General features: G+C 41.0%; 1 protein-coding gene across 5 annotated transcripts; it reads right to left on the bottom strand.

Annotated features, from left to right (window-relative positions):
* Positions 1-6,896: 6,896 nt before the first annotated feature.
* On the bottom strand, positions 6,897-21,359 carry LOC308319391 (N-lysine methyltransferase SMYD2-like). Of its 5 annotated transcripts, none has more exons than XM_080769444.1 (12): positions 21,157-21,359; positions 19,943-20,006; positions 15,963-16,073; positions 15,260-15,320; positions 14,861-14,985; positions 14,053-14,120; positions 13,524-13,626; positions 12,948-13,058; positions 12,097-12,217; positions 11,085-11,259; positions 9,544-9,652; positions 6,897-9,040 (listed from the first exon to the last, which is right to left on the bottom strand). In XM_080769444.1, the coding sequence occupies exons 1-12, from the start codon at positions 21,324-21,326 to the stop codon at positions 8,960-8,962; spliced, it is 1,299 nt and encodes a 432-aa protein (XP_080625570.1). In that variant the 5' UTR covers positions 21,327-21,359; the 3' UTR covers positions 6,897-8,959. The 5 variants fall into 5 exon arrangements, with proteins under 5 accessions (XP_080625570.1, XP_080625571.1, XP_080625572.1 ...); XM_080769445.1 differs by having other exon boundaries at positions 15,260-15,317; XM_080769446.1 differs by lacking the exon at positions 15,963-16,073 and having other exon boundaries at positions 15,260-15,317.
* Positions 21,360-22,004: the final 645 nt, after the last annotated feature.

The raw sequence follows: 22,004 nt of genomic DNA, 5'->3' as shown, positions 1-22,004 counted from the left end.
AAAAGTGATGCAAAGTAATTTTTTACATGCATAGAACAAGTAGAGGCAGGTAGCAAATAGTTAAACCTAATAATTCAACATTTCAAACGTCCTTCACAGAGAAAAGTGAGATTTGACAGCTTGTAGCGGTCGACAGTACTTGCGCGCTCTGCTTGCGCACTAGTAGGCCATTCATGGCCTACTAGTGTGCAACAAGCAAGTATGCACTCGACAGAGTGCAGTTCTAGTTTATTTACTATTATGTCAAAGAACCAAAACCAAATAACTACTCTTGGTAAATCTAGCAGGTAACTAATACAAATCTTGAATTGTGAATAAAACAAAAAGTTTGGAAACTTATACTTTGGTCGATTATTTCTCTGCTTAAATAATACCAATTGGTATTGTATAATTTATATATCTTTATTGTCAATTAGTAACCTTTACAACGAGGTATAACTTGTAAGGAGTGTATAATCGTGGAATGAGCAACACAGCTAAATAGTAGGGCAGGGGAGAGGCTAACAGAACACCTGAGTGAAAGCATCCTGGCTACCTACTAGCGACCGTAGTAGACACTTTTTCATGATTGGCTGCCTTATCTCTAGGCTTATCTCTAACCCATACTCTGAACGCCGCAACATGAAGCTGTGAGCTGAGGCAGAGGCTGCGGCACACACACTGATTATAGATAGACAGACAGATCTGCACCTGGCAGTTATGACATTCTTGTTTTGGGACCATTATGGTGTCCAGTTAAGATTTCTTCTTGTTGCCCTTGTCCCATCAACAGTGTCAATCAAAATAGAATGAGGCCAAACGATCAGAATTATTATCTCACATGATAAAAACAAAACATACCGTATACATTTACACACATTCTTTTTCTCATGCAGTTTCAAATGAAACCTACCTAGGGGTACAGCACACAGCAAGTACAGATTTTATAGTTCAATCAATCAATCAATCAATCAATCTTTATTTGTCACATACATATTAAAAAAGTAGTATCTTTAAAATGCAGTAAAATGTACGTAGGTCAGCCCCACAGAAGTGAACATTAAAACAGGACAAGAGGACTAAAGCTAAAAATAAATCTACCATTTAAAACACTTCCAACCCTAAAAATAGCATGACTATAATACATTATTAAGTTAGACTACAATAAATAATGTCCATAGAGGTATTATGCCCTGCACTGCCAGACTGGATTACCAGCCACGGTGCCTGGACCGCTGAGCCACGGGCCATGCCGACTCAGTCATTTTATCTAAAGACTGAATAATTGATAAGATTCCTATCATCAAAGAACTCACTTTTGCAGCATGGCTTTCATGAATGGTAAATATTTTAGCAATTAAACTAAAAAGAAGGTGTGTTTCTGCTGAAATCATGGCACGGAACAGGTGACGCCAGCGTCTTCAGAATGGTCACAGTTGTGATCATCCATGGATACATGGGAACACTCCCCAAGTGAGGCCTCTCCACCACTACACTTAAGATTGTCCATGAGGATTGTTCCTGTGCCTGGGCCAAAGGTGGGCCCTTTCCAGGCTTTTGTAGCCTCTCCACAGCCAACGTTGCGACACACAACCCGGGCATCTGGGAGGTCCCAAGCATCATCACACACCGTTCCCCATTCGTTCGCATAGAAGATCTCCACCCGACCCTCACAAGGATGCGAGCCACCCACTAGTCTCACTGGTCCTGTCAAATACCATATAGAAAAAGCTGATATTTACGTTCACATATGGTGCAATTCGATTAATACTGTACTGTGTCTTAGTTTCTATTTTTTGTTCTGCCTTTAATTCGATGAAGACATTATTTTGAAAACTTCGGGCTTAACAGCGGTAGCCTCGGTTCTTATATAGACGGACCACGTAAAATCAATCCACAAATGTGAGTGGAAATATATCTGATTAACTTTTACTATTATTGTATGAGAATGGGAAAAAAAGGAAAGTATACAAATTACAATAATAGACATTCATCACATTTATTGACCACAAAATACTGACTTTTACCCTTTTTCAGAAGGTTAAAACATTCAGAAGATCACAGTATCTACTGAATGTGAAGGTAGCCTACTGGGGGAAGGCTTATAATGTGTGTATACTGTATAGGCTCAATATGTCAGTTTGTCACATTCAATAGATCCTGTGATCTTTTGTGGCCAGATGTAATTTCTTGGGGTCTAGTAGGACTATAGTAAATAATACAAAAATAAATCACCATACATTTCTGTAAAAAAATACATATTTAGCCCCATGCTCGAATGCCCCCGCCCCCTGTCAAAAAGAGCTAAAATCCATAAAACGAAAGAAAGCTGAAAATGAAAGAAAATTAACATTCACCTTTTAGTTTCTCTAATAACAACCTAAAACATGAACCTTGGTTGAAAAAAACTAAAAGCAGAAATAGGACATTTAATGAAACAAACATAATGTCAAAACAAACAAACACATGGCTGCTTACCAGACGGTTGTGGAAAAGAGCCTGAAATTCAAAATTAAGGAAGACATTAGACAAATTCTGAAAAAACATACAGTAGACTAGAGTAGCTTCACAATGGCAGAGCAAAGTATGCTCATTTTGTAATTGGTCATGTTAAAAGTAAAAACTTTATTAAACAAAATATATATGACAATATAGTTATCCTGTATCACTTAAAGGCTATATAAGAAATGCCAAATACGATTGTAACTAAGCAGGCCATCCTAGTAACAAAAGAAAGTTGTATAATTGTTCCGTTTTTGCTGTCTTTTCTTACCTTTAAGCTGCAGGACGAGCATGAGAGATATCCCACACAGCTGCTTGTGGATGGCCATTTTTGTATCCATTTCACCTCATCAGCACCGTTAAATAGCTTTGTCCTCAACTCCTCCCATACAGTGGCACCTGACATCAAACTGTTTTAACATGTCACTGGTTTCCTCATTCCTCTCTGATACTGTATTTCCAATTTTTTGTACTTTTACCACACACACACACACACACACACACACACACACACACACACACACACACACACACCCTTCCCTTCCTTCAGGTAAGTAAAATAAAACCCTTTAAAGTAACAGGTAAGTAACATTACAGATAAATAAAAGGTGAGTATACATTTCTTTTGTTTGTTTTTTTCTTTTGTTTTCAACCAGTAAATATGAAACCAGAACTTATATAATACCCAACCGGGTTACACAACGATGGCACTCCTCAGTCTACGCCCCACCCTGGATTGGATCTATAAGTGCGTTTGTGTGTATGCGCACAACGCACACTTTATAAAGGGTATTGTGCATGCATGTGAGTGGCAAAGTGAGTTTAACGTCGTTTAACATTGTTTAATGCAATCAGATATGACTTTTGCTTTTGGACATATGGGCTGACAAGGCCAGAAAGTCGTGTTTTTGCCACTCAGTAGGCAAAATATATAATGTTGAATTAAGTTGACTTGATTGATTGGCATAAAAAATGACCTGTCAGCTCAAACCCACAAAGCAATACTTTGTTTTCAAGAGTGTTGCACACAAACATTAGCATTACAAAGTTATATAGACGGCACCCGGGTGAGCATTATGGGTTAGAGCCCCAGCCTGTGTCCTCCGTCGGGAGGAAGCCCAACACACCTCGGTGAGGCCTTTAGGAGGGCCATTATAATCCACCACTCCTGAATGGAGTGCCTGGTGCTGGGAGTCTGGTGCAATGCACAGGTCCTGGGCCTGGTGAGAGCAGGAGTGGACCTGGTGAGACGTAGGAAGGGCCCGGATAGGAGTCAACCCACAGAGCCCTATATTCCTTCCACGTGCCAGAATTTGGTTCTCCCAGTCCCGGTAGAGTAGTTCCGGAGCAACGGATTGTGTGGCCTTGCTCATTCCCTGATGGACTGATCGATGGTAGCTGCTGGGACGTAAATCGGGATTTGATCAACCACGGCTGGGTCGCCTGAGTGAAGGGGTTTTAAGGTCTGCAAATGATGAATTACTTCATTTTAGAAATGTTTCTTAGTTGAAAGAAACTACTTTGGTTACTTCAGGACAAATCAGAGTCAAACATCACACCCAGGTTGCAGGTCCTTACATTATTTAATGTGGGATGGGCCAAATAGAAGGATTTAATAAGGTCCTTACATTATTTAATGTGGGATGGGCCAAATAGAAGGATTTAATAAGGTCCTTACATTATTTAATGTGGGATGGGCCAAATAGAAGGATTTAATAAGGTCCTTACATTATTTAATGTGGGATGGGCCAAATAGAAGGATTTAATGTCATTAAGTTGAGAATTCAGGGACATCCAATATTTGATTTCTGAGAGACAGGTGAGGATTCGGGTCATGTTACTTGTGTCACCAGGTAAGGTTAAGTGGGATACGTGTGCCGTCTGTATAACAATGGAAATTGGTGTTGTGTTTGCGTTTTGTGACCTACATAGGAAGCATGTAAATTGAGAACAGTAATGGAACCAGAATTGAGCCCTGGGGGAGACTAGACAGGACAGGGGACCTGAGAAGATGATGCATCCCCAATGACCATCCGTGAGATAGGAGCGGAACCAGTCAAGTGCCTGGTCCCTGATGCAGACCCAAAAAACCTCTGGATGGGATAATGTCCAGCAGGCAAGTGGAGGATTTAATCTGAGAAGTTATTATTATTCGAACAAGAAAGCAATGGAGCAGCTCAGACGATTTAGGCCCTTAGTTTATTATAACAGTAAAAAGTGACAACGTTTCGATGTGTAAGTTACATCTTCGTCAGGTCATAGCCCGAGGGGGCAACACAGTAAGGCTTAAGTATATGGTGCAGGGGGCAGGCCCTTAGTTAACCAATGTCACACAGCCAGCTGCAATCATTAGTTCATACATATCTTTCACGTGGAACCTACAAGTGAGGAATTATCCAGATGAAAGTTAAAGTATATTGAGACTATAAATATACATACTATAAATACACAGATTGTTGGAAGGATAGTACAAAGATTATTATTTTGGGTCCAGTGTAGGTTCCAACTCACCTTCCCTCAAAATATTTGTATGTGATTTATTGTTTTAAAACAATCTTTCCTTTCCCCTTACAAAACAAAAAACGAGAAAACAAACCCTTACTCCATTTCAACTTTAAGTACAGGTTTTAAAGGATTAAAATTACCTGGCTCTGTGATTGCCAACCTAAGTGGCCAATCAGTGAGCCTTGTAAGTGTTTATGTCCAGCCTACCACCAGTGATTCTACTTCCTGTCAGTATTTAAGCAGGAACATTTCCTTTTCCTGTTTAATTGAACACATGGCTGGTTCTTCATGTGCTGTTGTAAACAAACAGAGACAATCTTTTGCAATCCGCTTGGTAAGACTAAAACATAATCATCCACATTCTTAAAGATGGAGTGCCACCATTTTTGTATTTTTCTAGTTTTTCATGTGTCTATGAGGGGACAGTACTTCATTAGACACCCTGGAGTCATTTTATATTTAAAGAAATATATATATATATCTTATATAACAATAAGACCTGATGATCATGTTTTGCTGGATGTTTTAGGGTGGAAAAAATCATGGCACTCCATCTTTAATGTTGTTAGACAACTCCTGATTTGTTACTTGTGTCACTTTGCAGAGCAGTGTGAGAGCTAGCTCTGGTCCATAGCCTTCTACTGCTTCGATTCTGCCCTGCAGTAAGGCTATGGGACTTTCAGTTTTAAATCTCAAATCGAAATCAGACCAACCTCTCCTCTTTTGTGGAAATCTCACGAACGTTTCTATTGACGGGTTGTGTCAATAGAAAGACTACTTTCCTTAGTGGACGCACTCTGAGCCCCCACCACACGTATAAACGGTACTTTTTGAGAAGGGGAATTTTTTTCACCGGAGGAAAAATATTCTCTATGAGGCAGTTCTCTGGGCAATATCGGTAGAGGGCGCAGCGGAGTAACTAAAAGTATTTTTTTCCCGGTGGAAACAAAATCCCTTTTTGGCGAAAAAGTACCGTTTATATGGTACACCAGAGCTATGTGAGAGCGAGTGTTGAAAATCACTAATAGTAAGGGCATTTTATCAGGTATTTGACCAATCTGGGAACTAAATCGTTACCAAGAACTTTCTTCACCAATGTGTTTCTAAAGGTGTCTAATAACATGTACTAAAAGTTTGAAATTCAACTCCCGGGGGAAATTGAGTTATTAGCATAATATGTGACCATACCCATAACATCCTATATAAAGAAAAAAAGTCCAAATTTCATCATTCTTTCAGTAGCATGTGACATATGAAACTAGGGGGTTTTCATGATTCTGAATCCATTCCAAGCATTAGTTTTGCACAAAAGAGTTTTTGGGTATGGTCACATATTATGCTAATAACTCAATTTCCCAAGGAGTTGAATTTCAAACTTTTAGTACATGTTATTAGACACATTTAGAAACACATTGGTGAAGAAATTTCTTGGTAACGATTTAGTTCCCAGATTTTCATAGATTTCTCGGTGATGTTGCAGTCTCAGCATTCATGAAGTGGTGAGTGATCAATGTAGAACAAAGATGGTTATCTTAAATGGTGTTTAGCCATAATACATCCTGCCAATGATTTATTGTAAGTTCATGTTACATTTTGAAACACAGTTTGTTAGCCTACTGAAGAAATACAATATTCCTGTACATGAGAATTCTGGGTTATAGTGATTGAAGGTACATATTAAGGGTACTGTGGTGTCTCACTCGTCAATCCCCGCCCAATAAGCAAGTGCCACTCTGGAGAGAGAGGGAGGAAGAGCAAGGCAGGGACTCGCCAGGCTTTGAGACACGTGATTGATCACAGGTACATTGCTAATTACCTGTTGGACCAACTCAATGCACCTGTGCTCATCAACACACCTGAGCTCACCAGTATAAAAGGAAGAACTCTCTGCCTCACCAACAGATCCACTCTCCAGAGACGAGGCGAGGCTGTGGGCAAGCAAGTTGGGCGGTAAGAGAGACGACCACTATTTCATATACCATTCTATGTTATATCATGAAATCCGTATATTGACATCGATCTCTACTGTACATCTGTTATTTAAAAACGCATTGAGAATAAATCGAAATATTTTGAATATTTTTTTAAACATTTTAATAAAAAAGGCACAAAATATTTTCAGATGTCTGTGGACAATTGCATATTAATCTGGGGTTCTTTGACGTGAAGAGATGTAGGAATCACTGTTTTAAACATTAAGTCCAAATAAGCAACTACGTACACTTTAGAATCAAGCCCAAAACAACATCAACCAACAACTACCAATAATTTATTTGCAAGTGACTTTACAGAAAAAGCAAATGAAAGGTTGCTTATTATAATAAGCAGACATGGCCAGGGACGTGCAGAGAGTGAAATCCTGTAAGAGGGAACTTTTGGACAAAAATAGCAAACAGCACCTCTACAAGCTGTGAGCTTGTAGATCAGCTATTTTCGGGGTGCAACCCAGCACTCTTTAGCATAGTGGAGATGCGGTGTAACGGCATGGAACGTAAAATGCTGCGTTCAAGTTCAAGAGACTTCGGGGGAAAAAAGCAATTCTCCTGAATGCTGCCTTCCGGCATGGCATGGAAAGGAGTGGCATTTGCATTTCTTTCACTGTAGTAAATGGCAACAATGACTGAAGGAAGCAAAGCACACACACAAGGAGCCCCAGTAGTACCGTGGCGGGGAAAAGGTGGATATAGAAGCCAGCGTGTCTTCTATGGAAGCATGTTGCACAGCAAAAGTAGCCAATCTACAAGCTATCGGCGCATTGAGGGCTTGTAGATAGGCAACTTACGGTTATTATTTTAATATTAGAGCATCGGAAATAGTCAAACTGTCAATGTAGAGAAGGATCTTCCATAAAATCCTAATGGTCTGGGATATTTCATAAAAGCAAATGTTAACGCCGCAATCTGTGATTTGTTCAGGTTGTCAGTATGTAGAACAGTAGGATCAATAATACTAAAACATTTTAGATAGTGGGTTTTTTAAAGAAACAGCTTGCACTAGTGTTTCACACCGTTTCATAAATCTCACATTGGGTCACAAATTTTCAGTCTTGAGATTTTATTTTTTATTTAATCCGTGCAGTTGTATTTGTTAATTGGCATGCCTGGTCAACCTGGTCCCGGGGAATTGAACCCTCGGTTTCCACGGTGAGAGACACTTTAAAAGTGTTGTGCTGTTGAGTGAAATGATGTTGTGATAACGTTTAAATCATGTTGAAAATAAACCCAAATTAATGAAAAATGTATTTCTTAGTTTCTACAATAATATATTTTGGTCATTGCTACCACAGGTCGCACTTACTATGAAATTGTGCATTTCCCGTCAGACAGTCAGTTGTTTCGTTGGTTGGTTGACTGGTCACCCCATGCATGACCATATATGGTCAGTAGGTAGGTTACCTGAAGAGACAGAGACAGATGATTTCTCTTTTTGACATAAAATTGTGTAATTTATTTACACCCAACAGCACCCTCGGGTAGAGGCTTAGCCCCCCCTTCATGATTTTCATTTTATTTTATTTTATTGTTAAACCATAAAAACCTATACACTATACTAACTACAGTATGTTGATTTTCATGTTTTTCATCTTTTTTTAAAATCTGCAAACCATATAAAAGTAAGGTCAGCCCAGTTAGGGCCCAGGTAGAGCCGGGCCTTAATTTTCGGGCATGTTGAGAACTTTTTTTGCGGCTGCCAGGTGCAGCTGTGCTTAGTGCTAATGACTTTGGGGGCAGGTCCGTCTAGAGTTTGAATGGGCAGGAGTCAAAAGGGAGACATCGAAGAGGGTGGGGAAGGCTCAACATAATGGAATGTCAGGTCAGCTCAGGCTACAAAAATCCCAGGAGTGGTTAGAGTGGATCATATAATTCATATAATTGTGAGATCTAAAGGTCAGAGATGATAAGAGTGCCCCTCACTTCACACGGGTGTGATTTTGTTGTTGTTTGTTTAATGTTTTAGTTGCACTGGTCTTCATTCACAGCTTTGGCATCTCTTTATGTAGCTTTTCCAGGTACGGATGATCCTTCCCATGAGTAACCTCCATGATGGATATTGCCTGTAAATTCACATCCACAGTTTGAACAGCGCCAGAGCAATGTGCACACACAATGTATCATTCTTCATGTTTGTTCATAACAATTTGTGGCTACATGGTTTAACGTTTTCATGACATATGGTTTTACAAAACATTAAACGTCTTTATCATGGCCCTTCCCTGTGTAGGTTTAATAATCCACTCTCTTATTTTCAGCTGCAATGAATAGAAACGTATTTGCCTGCGGGTGTCGCTGTTGAGGGATATGTATAGCAACTGTATAACTGATGCACTGTATTTCGAAATGACCACTGGTGGAAAGTAACTAAGTACTTATGTACTAAAGTACTGTACTTAAGTACAATTCCATAAATTAGGAAGTGGTGACCTACAAGCTTACAACGCAGCGTGAAGCGAGGTGTTGTGAGCTTTTAGAATGTTATTTCCAGTAGTTTGGGTCCCGGGGGGAAACATCAAATTTAACTTTTGGGTCACTGTAAGTAAATAATTATGAATTTCTGTACCTTCTTGAGAGAACTGGCGCACGTGAGTGGCTTCTCCACAGTCTCGTAGAGTCTGGCCAGCTTCAGGTAGATGGAGGACACGTTCAGAGAGTACGGTGGATACAGCTCACTGCACAGCACAAAGGACGGAGAGTAACTCTTCCGGGTTTTTAGACAGCTGGTGGATGGAAATGAAGCTCCACCCACATGGCAGAGTGCCGCGCGTCGGCCAGATTCCCGGAAAAGCTTGCCCCAGCGGCTTCATTTCCATCCAATTCATTGACATCCGTCAGTCTCGAGAGACTATGGAGTCGCGCTTTGATTTTAGTCATAGTCTTGTAGTCCATGTAGTCTTCAATAGTTTTCATTTAGTTTCAGTCACATTTTAGTCACCTGGAATGTTTTAGTGTTAGTCTAGATTTAGTCGACTAAAATGTGTTTTGGTGGACCGTCGTAATGACTCTTTTTACACTATAAATAGCAGAACTACAAGCACACAACGCGTCGATCTGCAATGTGTTGTGAGCCATAGAGTTTTAATACTCCATAGAGTTTTAAACTCTATGGTTTACAACCAGTGGTCCTTGAGGGGGATCCAGGTGGTCCCCAGCTAAATGAGGAGTTGGTAATCAAATGCACCTTTTGTGGCCCCTGAAAGATCTTTTTTTTTTTGAGAATAATAAGAGGGCTGATAAAAGTTACAGGTATGGTGTGTGCGATATTAATTGTGAGATTACCATAATGACGGTAATCATTAAAGGACCACTTTTCAACCCATCTTCATATAGCAGGATAATGTCTATACAGCTCATTACTGTGCGGAAATATGCATTCGTGTTTGAGCACAAAAAGCATTTTGAGAACCCACAAATTTCAGCGCTTCGCGCGCACACTGTGTGGCCCCCCACACACAATCATTCTACATTTGTGGCCCCCGGCCAAATCTAATTGAATACCCCTGCCCTAGCGGGTCCATTTGGTTTCATTTTACGCTCTCAAGCGTTATGTTATTCTTAATTATCTGCATTACTTCATTTACAAGAAGTCTTCACATTTTATTTTATTGCATTTTATTTCGTGGTCGACTACAGTATACAGCTAAAGCACACAGGGTATCTTAAAAGTCCAACTAGGCAAATGCCTATATCCATCTTATCCAACGACAACAAAATATTCAAAGTTTTGGTTCCAATAAGAGACTACGGGCTGTATTTTGCGTGTCTTAAGTACCAGGTAATATTACTTAACTTAAGACCTGGAGGAGTGATCAATGCCATTTGGCTATTCTGAGTGGCCAAAGAGCATTGACCACGCCTCCAGGTCTTAAGTTAAGTAATAAGACCTGGTACACGCAAAATACAGCCCTAAATCTCATCAAATGGTGATCTGTGGCTCAAATGCAGAATAAATAATGGCCTTGAAAACCACTGGTCTAGTGCATTGTAACAGGGACAGAGTGTTACCGGCTGATACTGATATAAGCCCCTCTCAACCTACTATTATGTCTGTAAATATCTGTATTACTGTATTATGTGTTTTCGGTTCCAGACAACTTCCAGTACCTGTAAGGTTTTACAATCTTCTCGCCATAGCTGATTGCACCATTCCAATCGCCCAAGTAGAGGCACACCCCCATGGCCTGGTACATCATGTGGAGCATGTACGCGTTGGAGTCATCAAACACAGCTCCCATCTTGTCAAGGGACAGTTCACACATATCCAGCAATGCGCTAGGGGGTGCACGAGAGTCAAGGATGCAATGGCACAGGCCTGAAAAGCTATTGGCGTTCAAATAAATAATATGCATTTGTGTACTGAATCATTAGAGCATTTGGGTGTCATATGGTAACAGACAAAACATACCATATTAATAGAACGCACGCACACACGGTTTTGAGAGGACATTTTCTGAACAAAAGCGAGATGCTCTTGCAGAACATGTACAGGTCGTCTCAGTGGGTCAGTGTGCATACAGGTTGTTCAGTACTTTGCTGACAATACACAGTGTATCATTTGTTCAAGCCCTCATACTCTTAACTTAAAACAATGGCTGGGTTTCCCAGCCATTCCCTCAGAGGCCGCACACAGAAGCCTGTGTGAACATAGACATTCCGTGCATAGATGTGCCACGCAATGGTAGGCCTCAGGTCTACCATTCTGAAATTGAATTTAATAATATGACAGTAGGCTCTCTTTACTCTTTAAAAAAAATATATATATATATATAAAGTAAAGAGAGCCTGCTGTCCAGCAGTCCAAATATTATTAAATTAAATTTCAGAATGGTAGACCTGAGGCCTATCATTGCGTGGCACATCTATGCACGAAATGTCTATGTTCACACAGGCTTCTGTGTTGCGGCCTAGAGGGTATCTGAGCATGTGCAGCACTACAAGTCTTACACCATATGCGTTTGGGAAACCCAGCCAATGTCTTGACAGTCAATGCAAAAGGGGAACGCTTGATAGGCTTTTCAAGAACAGGTACAGCATGTCTCTAGGTGCTTTTAGAATGATGATCAATGGCAGAAAGAGGTGCATGGTCTGAAAGTCAGGGCGTTTAGGTAAAGGATATATTTGTCGTTCTTTGCTGCTCGGAACTGTCCCATGAGCTTCCTAGCGTGGCGGACTGTGTTACTGATGACGTCTGGCTCAATGGGAGGACTCCGCTTACGCACTTTGAGCTTGGCCTGGTCCTGAGACCAAGGAGACAAGATGGCATGTTAGAGTTGAGGAACATTAAAGCTGCTTGTGAACTAGGATAATTCTGTTGTCAATGATCTATCAATACTGCTGCGCACGTGTGTGTGTGTGTGTGTGTGTGTGTGTGTGTGTGTGTGTGTGTGTGTGTGTGATGTTGAGGTGATGATTGATCTATCAGTAGCCTACTGATGTGTGATGTTGAGGTGATGATTGATTCATCAGTAGCCTACTGATGCCTTCTTGCATTTGATATTGAGGTGATGATTTTGTTTGTTTGTTTTTTTTCCCGAAAATGTTTCAAAACATATTCACAATTTTCATAAAAATATGCCTGAAGTGATTGAAAAGGTTAGGGAATACCAGGGTTACAGTGTTTACTCATGTTCTTATAGGCTTTTATCTGTGTTTACAACCCTTCACATCCAAATTAAACCAAGTAATCACTGAATTTGATTATAATTTTAGCCCCTCCTATTTACAGGTTTAATATAATATTAGTATTAATTAATTAAATATTATTAATATTAGTTATATTAATATTATTATATAATGTTTGTTTTTAGTTCAATGTTTGTTTTAAAAACGCCATTGACAATAAAGATAATTTAATGTGGTCACAGTTTGTTTTACATCATTACATCACTGTAAGATGATAAGAGGCCCCCTCACTTCACATGGGTGTGATTTTTCAAGTTTTTTCAGTCTTGGTTTTTCAGTACTTACTTTGGACTTAGTTTTACATTCCTGGCAATCACAGGTGAAGTAGTAACAGTCTCTTAACCGGTCGTTTCTGTCTTCTGTTGGGTATAGGAGGTCTATGTAGCTGATCAGCACCTTTCAAAGGCACAGGAACACACAAAAATACATTGTGAATAGTGCTTCAGGTTTCCACATCTACTTCTGTGTGGTCAAGGAGTTGTCTCTGAGACTGATTCCTTAATTCTTAATGTCAACGAAGTCCACACCCACAACACCAGACCAGAGGGAGTTCAACAAACCATGTGCAACCTAGATTCAGCACAAACAAGGGACAAAATTAATTTCGCTCCTATGCCACCAAAATGTGGAACGCCCTACCAACAGTCATTAAGACATGATAATCCCATGACTTCTTCAAAACTGCTCTCAAAGGGCACCTACGGACGGCTGCAATTTGAAACTGAGGGGGGGGGGGGGGGGGGCTCCACTTCCGCTTTTACTGTAGTAAACAGTCTGGCTTCCCTAACCCCCTTGTAACTCGTAGACTACCTCGTTTCCCATCCACACATAAAGCACAGCAGGCGGCGGCTCTCCTCTCACCTCATCACCAGGCTTCATGTCCTGTACTGCCCGGATTCCTGCTGCCACTCCCTTGTATGTGACAATGGCGCTGGGTAGACAGCTGTGGTTTATGAGGGCAACACTGAGGGGAGAGAGGGTGATGCGGAGAGAAGCTTAAAGGGCCACTGTTTGGGAGACAAGAAACACTTTCCTGTGTGTGTGTGCGTGTGTGTGTGTGTGTGTGTGTGTGTGTGTGTGTGTGTGTGTGTGAGTGACGTGTTACTGAACTTATTCATGCCTTGCTCTTCCATGTTTCCTTGTGTTAAAAATAACCCATGAAGACAGTCACAATGTCTTGTAGTTGTAATGTATGTAGGTTATGTAACAGTGACATGAAACATGCTACCCATTCTAGAAAGTTCACCACTGACCCTGTGGTTAGAGCAATTAAGGGTTCCCAACCTTTCTATTACCACCACAGACCGGCTGACATAAAATGTGCGTGCGTGAGTGAGTGCATCCATGTGTGCGTGTGCATCCGTGTGCGCGCACACTTCTGTGTTCTTACTCTGGGTAGACTGAAGTACCCATAATGTACAATTCCTCATCCTCCACTGTGAAGCCATTACAGCTAACCTGTTGCACAGAAAGAGGAATCATTACTAATCCTACTAATTTATTCACAGTTGGATAAGAATTTGGTTGTTATTCTTGTCATCGAGAGACTTCATCGCCTTACGTACGAGACAGGATGTTACACAGGCCTTACAAGCCAGACATCATTGTGTCAAAGATTTCGGTTCTAATCGGACACCACTGCGGCGGGTCCTAACCTAGACAACCAGCACTAGTTTGAGCTATTTAATATGGTCCTTTCACCTAGAGCTCCATATGTCGGGCCAGAAGGCTCTGGTAAATATCATGAGAGCATCGTCAGGACAGCATGACGTGCAAGGGCACTGGGGGTATACCAACCCTTCCATAGATGATGGAGTAATCGGGGGACGACAGAGGTTTCGTTCATCAATAGCATGTACCCATGGCGAGAGAGGACATGGTCACCTCCCTGATAATAGCCACCAGGTGAACGGTCACTGCCTTAAGGGCTTTTCAAACAGGAAGCGAGGAACGCAGGCGTTGTTGCCTGGATCAACAACAGGTCTCCTCCATTTGTCTGTAATAGCATGCCCAAAATAGGGATGCCAGGTTAAGTGGTAAAGTCTGTCCATGGGGTTGATCAACTTTCAACCCTTGTGACCTAAAGCAAAACTACATTGGATCAACTGGAACAGAAGTTCCTTTTCACATTCCCTGTAAAGTAACAGTTTTGGACATAGTTTCTGCTGGACAACTACTTGTGTGTGTGTTCACATTACCTGGGAGAAGAGTGAAAGCAGGTCTTGGTGATCAGGGAAGTCCAGGTGTTTGGAATAGAAGTGATGCAGGCTGGCAATGTCAGCCTCGTTAATCAATTTCCTCTTGTTGTCCGCATCCTCCACATCTGGTTTGTATAGTTTTGTTTTTAAGACAAAACAAAACAAAATATTCCTCCTCGTATAATCATAATACCTGATGATCATGTTTTGGGTGGAAAATCACGTTACCCCATCTTTAAGTTGCTGAAAGTATACTGTATGTGTTATTTATTCAAAGATTAATGGTGCAGCTGGTTTATGAAGAATAGGATCCAGCCCAAATGAACACACAGATTTTACGGTGTGTGTGTGTGTGTGTGTGCGTGCATGTTTGTGTGTTTCTGTTGAGTCATCCCTTACGTGATTGCAGCTCTCCAATCAACATGAGCTTCTCAGATGCAGATCTTTCCTTCTGTGCCTTTTGTAGACAGAAGAATTAGCAAACGATTAAGCATATAGGCAAAGATTCTACACATCTTAATATCTTGATTAAATAAATGCACACAGGTTACTTCTATATACAGCAGTTGGTACAATACAGTTATCAGTTTGTTTTCAGGTTTGTACTTTACTTGAGCATTTCCAATTTCCAGTACTTCTACTTCTACTCCACTTCAATATTTGAAAACTTTAGTTTCTAGTTACTTTGTAGATTCACATTATTATTACAAAACATACATTAACCACTTCAGCCCTATCTACATTTCAGTCATTTGAAAATAGCTGATCTACAAGCTCACATTGTGCAGATAGGACTTTTCTGTTTGGATGAATGGGCTGTCAATGGGAAGTTGCACCTAGCTAGCACCTTGCTGGCAGGCATAAGGTCAATTCCACAACATCAGAATGTTATATACCGTAGTCTGGAACTACACCTCCCAAAAGCAGATAACGAAAGCTCATGTGTTCGTAATTTCCGTTCACGAAAACACATTTTATTAAATTGTATGATGGAAGCATTTGGAATGTGTGGGAGGCAACAGTCTGTCTCGCGAGACTATAGACCCAACAACTTGTATTTCATGATTATGAACAGTGTTGGAAAAATTATCAAAAAGATCACCTTTTTGGCAAGGATCCTGGCTACCAGGCGGACTGACTCTGATGGACACCATTTCGGACCATACGCAATCATTGCTGAGCACTCCAGCTTATGCATAGCCCAATCCCCTTTCTGACACATGCACGCATGCACGTGTGCCACACACACACACACACACACACACACACACACACACACACACACACACACACACACACACACACACACACACACACACACTTTGATTACGCAAATTAAAATAAATTTTACAGGGAAACAAATATAACAGGGTTGAGAATTCATGGATACACATGGCACCTTCTCCTCCACACAGACAAACTGCCTATAACAGCTGAAACAGAACAGTATTTGGCAAGTTGTTTGCCTTTGCTCTTTGTCACGCCAGTTTATGTACATGATGGCCCAGCTAGCTTCCAAATATCAGTATGACGAAACTACATCGATACCCAAGGTTTGTTATGATTCCAAGTATGGTTGGTACTTCGAATGTTTATCTTGGAATGCCTGGTCCATGTACAAATCAAAGATATGTAAGCACCTCCAAAATCAGGACTTCCTTGTGGCTGGTGTCAACAAAAACAACATCAGGTGCACATTTAGGTGCATTTGGGATGTTAGCAAAGACATCGCATGCACAACCAATCCGGTAACACTCTTGAACATACATTGCTGCAGTGGTTGGCAACAGCTACACGCACACGCACGCAAGTTGCGCTTTGTTACTCAATGATCCTGTTAGGTGCTTGCACATATGCACACATGGCATCAACCGCATGGTGTTCTGTTCTCATACTCATCTGTCTACTGTAGTGCCTGTGATATTGCTGACCTCTGCTGGTCTAAACAGACACCTGTCAATCACCTGATGACTCTGGCTGCCACACCCTGTGTCAGCTGTTCCTTGATTGAGTGATTAGTAGCAGGCTATAAAGAGGAGCTGTGGAGAGCAGCTCATTGGCCACGTTTACATGCAGGCTGATCATTCAGAATAAATACTTCCGAATAAAATACATCCGATGTAATGTTTTTGCGTGCGTGTTTACCAAGGGGCCAGCTATGCACTCCAATGTTGAAGCGCTGGTCCCTAGTGGCCAAGTTTGGGACTGCAGGCGGATGAAATTCATGCACGAGCACAAGAAAGCGCGCCGCTGGTTTGCTTCGTGGACGCGCACAGGGCAGTTTGTGTTTACATTCTGTTTTCTGGAGGATAAAGCAGCCTTTTTGTTAAACACGACTCGAGTGCTCGCATCATGTACCACATCTCAAAACATAACTGATTTATTATATTACAGATAAGAAGCCCACCGTAAACCGGAGTTTGGTTTGGTTTACCAGCTAATAGTACTAAAACTGACACGTTGCTGTGTTGTGGGAGCTCGTGTTTTTGAATACCGGACTTCTCGCCTCGGCGTTAGAATATACAGAGCACATATTCCCTTTACTCAGCCTATAATAAAGATTGCTGACTGAGCTTTTTCACATTGATCACAAAGCTGATTGTGTGACATACCTGACTTCCATACATTTATACTGTAATGAGGACACAAATTGTACACCGTTTTTAAATGCACAATACCTTTTTTTATTTTACATAATAGGTAGTTAAACAACTAGTCAACTAGTAAAAATCACTAGAAGTGAAAGCCCTAGTGTGCAGTACTGTAACTTTATGTATTTGAAAATAAATCCATTTATGTTGTCACTAGGAAGGGGTTAGGCTAAATAAACTACCCTGTTTAGTTTGAGAACCACTCCTGTAGGGTAGGTAATTAAAGAAAAGTAATGTATAGCCTATTTTCTGATGGGAACGATATTTTCCTGGGATCACTACATGGTGTTTTTTTTTAACTACCGTAATTTTATAATTTTCCCACATTGAGTTTGTTGATTGTGTTGCATCTTTACACAACTGGTGAGGTACTGAGTTTAAAAAACAGAAGATGTTCAAAGATTGTGGTTTTAATTTAGTCTGTAATTTATGAATTCATACACAGTAAATGTCTTTTAGTGTTAATCTAATTCAAGTCAGTGTACAATGGAACCAAATGCACCCATCATGTCATGTGTACACGTACAGTACACTGTAACATTAAACATTGCCCAGATGGAACTGTTTTTATTATATTGATACATTTTAGGGGTAAAATAGACCACCTAGTTGCTAAGTCTTTACTAACATTTCGATATAAATCCCTAGATAATGTCAGAATTCTCAAGTTTCTGGTTCAGCGCCTGTGCGCTATGTAAACAGACGAAAATCTATGTATTGTTTTTTCTTTTTTGTCTTTGCTCGTACTCGACACGGAGCGCATTCATGAATGGATTCAGGCTTCAGGCGCGTTCACATGGCGTTCACGGCCGAGGTGCACTCTGGGTGCACTTCCGCATTTGGACACCAAATTTTGGTGTCCAAATGCGGAAGTGCACCCAGAGTGCACCTCGGTGAAATGCTGAATCAGCGAAAAGACGGTACTTCCGGCAGCCTTCCGGGTGCTTCAAAACGCCACTGAGCAACTTCCACTGACATGAATAGCAGAGGGGGCGGAGCTTCGCGTTAGTTTAGTCTCTATCCTTTTAATACTCTATGGTGTTTACATTGGAAATGGTCATTCCGAATGATTGTTTACATGGACGAAACTTTTAGATCCCATAATTTCATTCCGCATTAGCGTCGGGGCAGGGAAGGCTTCTGATTGGATAGGGGCGGTGCGGGCATATATGTTTAGTGTTTACCGTCTTTTTTCCCCCACCCGCTTTCGGCTCCGCTTCTCCGCTGGGAAGTTGATCATCTCGTTTTTATTTGTAGGCCTACTACTATACTTTGTATCTACAGCACGGCCAGGGCACGCAACGCAACACTGATGATTATTATTGTATCGGGTCGCTCGTTATTTTTGAGAGAGAGAGAGAGAGACCGTTGAACACACACACACACACACACACACACACACACACACACAGATCAGGGGTATCTCATCTGCTGCTGCTCCACGTTTTTTTTGTGGATTTCGGATCTGAAAAAAGGAACGAAATAACGCGCTCTATGTGCAAACTCCTCGGCGCCGACGGCGCGCCTTGGATTATATGAGCGCCTTGGAGCATGCTCAGAAAGACCAGAAGCAGTGTATACATGAGTCAAATTTCTTTCAATCGCATTGAAAATCGGAGTAATCCGGCCAGTGACATCGGAATGGTTTTTAGATCGCATCGAGCGTTTTCATTTGGATGTAAGTTTTTGTAGGTGTTTACATAACAACGTTTAATAGGATTGAACTTCTATTCGGAATGAAAAGGGGATTTAACTGCTCATGTAAACGTAGCCATTGTCTCCCCAACACCCAACTTGAATAGTTGTGTTCCCTTGTTTTCTAATGATCTTGTTATTCTTTATTTCAGTTACTGGGCTGGTTGTATGTATTTGTTTACCCTTTGGTTTTTGGTTAGTTTAGGTCTTTATGTTGTTTTGGTAGTTTATGGGGAGTCTGGGGACTCCGACATGCACATAGTGCATAGCTCCCCAGGCTCCCCCACTTATTAGTTTGCCAGCCCATATCTTTGTTAGTTAGGATGCCTAGTTAGGTTTTGATTTTCTTTATTATTGTTTTCGGCATTTATTAAGTTAACTCCTTTATTTATTCTGCTGTTCAGTGTGTTCTTGTGTGTTACATTCCTGGCTTGTTTGGGGTTGATTATTTATTGCCTGATTTCAATTTTAAATAAATTTGTTAAATTTTTGGTAAACTTTTAACCTGACTTTGTGTCCTTTATGATATGGTCCTCGGTGTTCGAGCCAATTTGAAAGGGCCGTAACAGATCCAGTCTGCTTTTTTCTTACTGTACCATATGTGCTGTTTACATTTCCGACTAAGTATTTAAACAATCAATAAAAAAAAGTAACTAGGAACGAATTAACAATCAGATGTTAGAGAACTAATGCTAGCAACGTCACCCTTCTTCCTCCTCATCCACTCGTTTCCTACCTGGCAGTTGACATTGCAATATAAGGCTCTCTTGCACTTTCCACATTTTGCCAAGCCCTGTTTCCTATGAATACACAAACAAACAACGTTTTAATGAGCAACTGTATGTCACAACATACTGTATGCTATTTGATGGATATATTGATTGCACGCACACACACACACACCTCTGCCAGATGCATCATAATACATAGTATACAGTAGATGTCTTAAAAGCATGTAAACATGGATTTAAACGCTTGTTTCAACCCGTGAAAAGACATAACATCTTAGCGCATGTCCCCTGACCTTTACTTTTTAGAAAAAGTATTGTTTATCTCTGCCAGCACCCGATGAGTAGGCTAGTATGTGAGTAGGCTACATGTTCACAAAACAAAACAATAACACACTTGTATGTGAGCGTGTTAGATATCTTGTGGGGTTTGTAATTAAAAGTGAAGATGCATTTAAAAACCTAAAATGAGGACACGAGAGAGCAATAAAATAGGTTAAGATAGTAACCATTACTACAGTATTTATTCAATAACGGTATGTTCAGATTGTAACCAACTAACCATTATTACTACAGACAGTGTTTGTTCAATAAACAATATTTGCAGCTAGGTGGGTTGAACATTTCAGCCAATCAGGAAAGAGTATAAAGTTATAGAGTTCTAGAGTTTAAATTGTGTCATCACTTAAAAGTTCACTTGTTTACCCTGGCCTCTCCTGATTGGATACAATTGGTAGATATAGCATACCAACCTGGAAATACATTTTCTGTTATAGAGTTAGTTATTTAACTAAATAAATTGTAGCTTAATGACATTTAATAGGCTGGAGTCAACTACACGTACGGGCCACAGTGAAAGATGAGCCACATCTCCTAAATAGATTTATGCGTAATGTTTTGGTTTTTGGAATGCGGGGGTTGCTACTAGCTGTAGTCTATATTAAGAATCACTCGCAAATGTACTGGCTTGACAGTGAAGCAGTCTGTACTATCGAATGCCTTTTCTGTCTGCATGGTGGTGTGCTATCTGGACTGAAATTAACTCAGTCTCATACAATGAACTGCATTAGCGGTCCATTGCGCACATGTAAAGAATGCACTGCGCAAGTGCCCATGCATAGCCTAGCCTACTACATATAGGCCTATTAATGCACACAGAAAGGGAATAACTAAGTTGGAATATAGGCTACATGCCACATTATTGCTCCTTTGAAATAAATACCTAGCAAAGCAGAACTCGCAGTAGTTTCCCCTCTCTTTAACCGAGAGGACCCAAGAGTACGCCGGGCAGGAGAAGAGAAGATCTCCAACTTTGAATGCTTTGGTCACCCGGAGACCTCGTCCTTTAGCAGGACTGTCAAACCTCTCGATTCCCTCGATTCCCTCAGTCATTGTGCTTCCAATCCAAGGTCTTCCGACTGCCCTTCGAAGACTCACATGCCCGCCTGGCCCTATAGCCTGGGTAAACCCCTCCCCCCTCGCCAGATTTGCATTCTGCCTGAATGGAGAATGCCAGTCAGATGACTAGTCCACTAGACTGGCCCGCCTGGCCCTGTTTATTGAAATGCCCCAGTGTCCCCCCCCCCGATTGAGTCTGGTCGTGCATGCGCAGACCGTCGCTTTGTATTCAGACAGTCTCAGATGCCCTTACGCCAGGTCTCCACTGGGAGCGTCTGCGTCGCGTCAGCGTCACCGTCACAGAATGTTCCCTTTTTAATCAATGAAGGGTGGCTCCACTGCCCGCGTTGCGTGTGCGTGCGTCACCATTCAAATTGAACCGGTTCGTTTTTTGACGCAATTGCGGAAATTGCGGATTTTTTTTTTCATTTCGTCATTTTTTTCAAATCCTCAAAAATGATGAAAAACTGCGCGCTATAGTATGCCGTACGATATGGGCTATAGCCCACGGTCCAAAATGATGAGGCTAACTTTTTTTTCCAAAATTTCAAAAAACATGGGCTATAACCCATCGTTTTTGTCATTTCGTCATTTTTTTCAAATCCTCAAAAATGATGAAAAACTGCGCGCTATAGTATGCCGTACGATATGGGCTATAGCCCACGGTCCAAA

Source organism: Protomyctophum bolini, assembly GCF_963924005.1.
Source record: "Protomyctophum bolini genome assembly, chromosome: 8".
NCBI classification, from domain to species: Eukaryota; Metazoa; Chordata; class Actinopteri; order Myctophiformes; family Myctophidae; genus Protomyctophum; species Protomyctophum bolini.
Note: the sequence above shows the minus strand (reverse complement) of the source record. Positions and strands in the feature narration are given on the sequence as shown.

Coding starts and splice junctions, on each gene's coding strand:
- LOC308319391 (XM_080769444.1), bottom strand. CDS start 21,326: ATGACTGAGGGAATCGAGGGAATCGAGAGGTTTGACAGTCCTGCTAAA. Junction 13,627..14,052: donor GGTACTTCAGTCTACCCAGA/GTAAGAACACAG, acceptor CTCTCCCCTCAG/TGTTGCCCTCATAAACCACA. Junction 11,260..12,096: donor AGCAGCAAAGAACGACAAAT/ATATCCTTTACC, acceptor ACTCTCGTGCAC/CCCCTAGCGCATTGCTGGAT.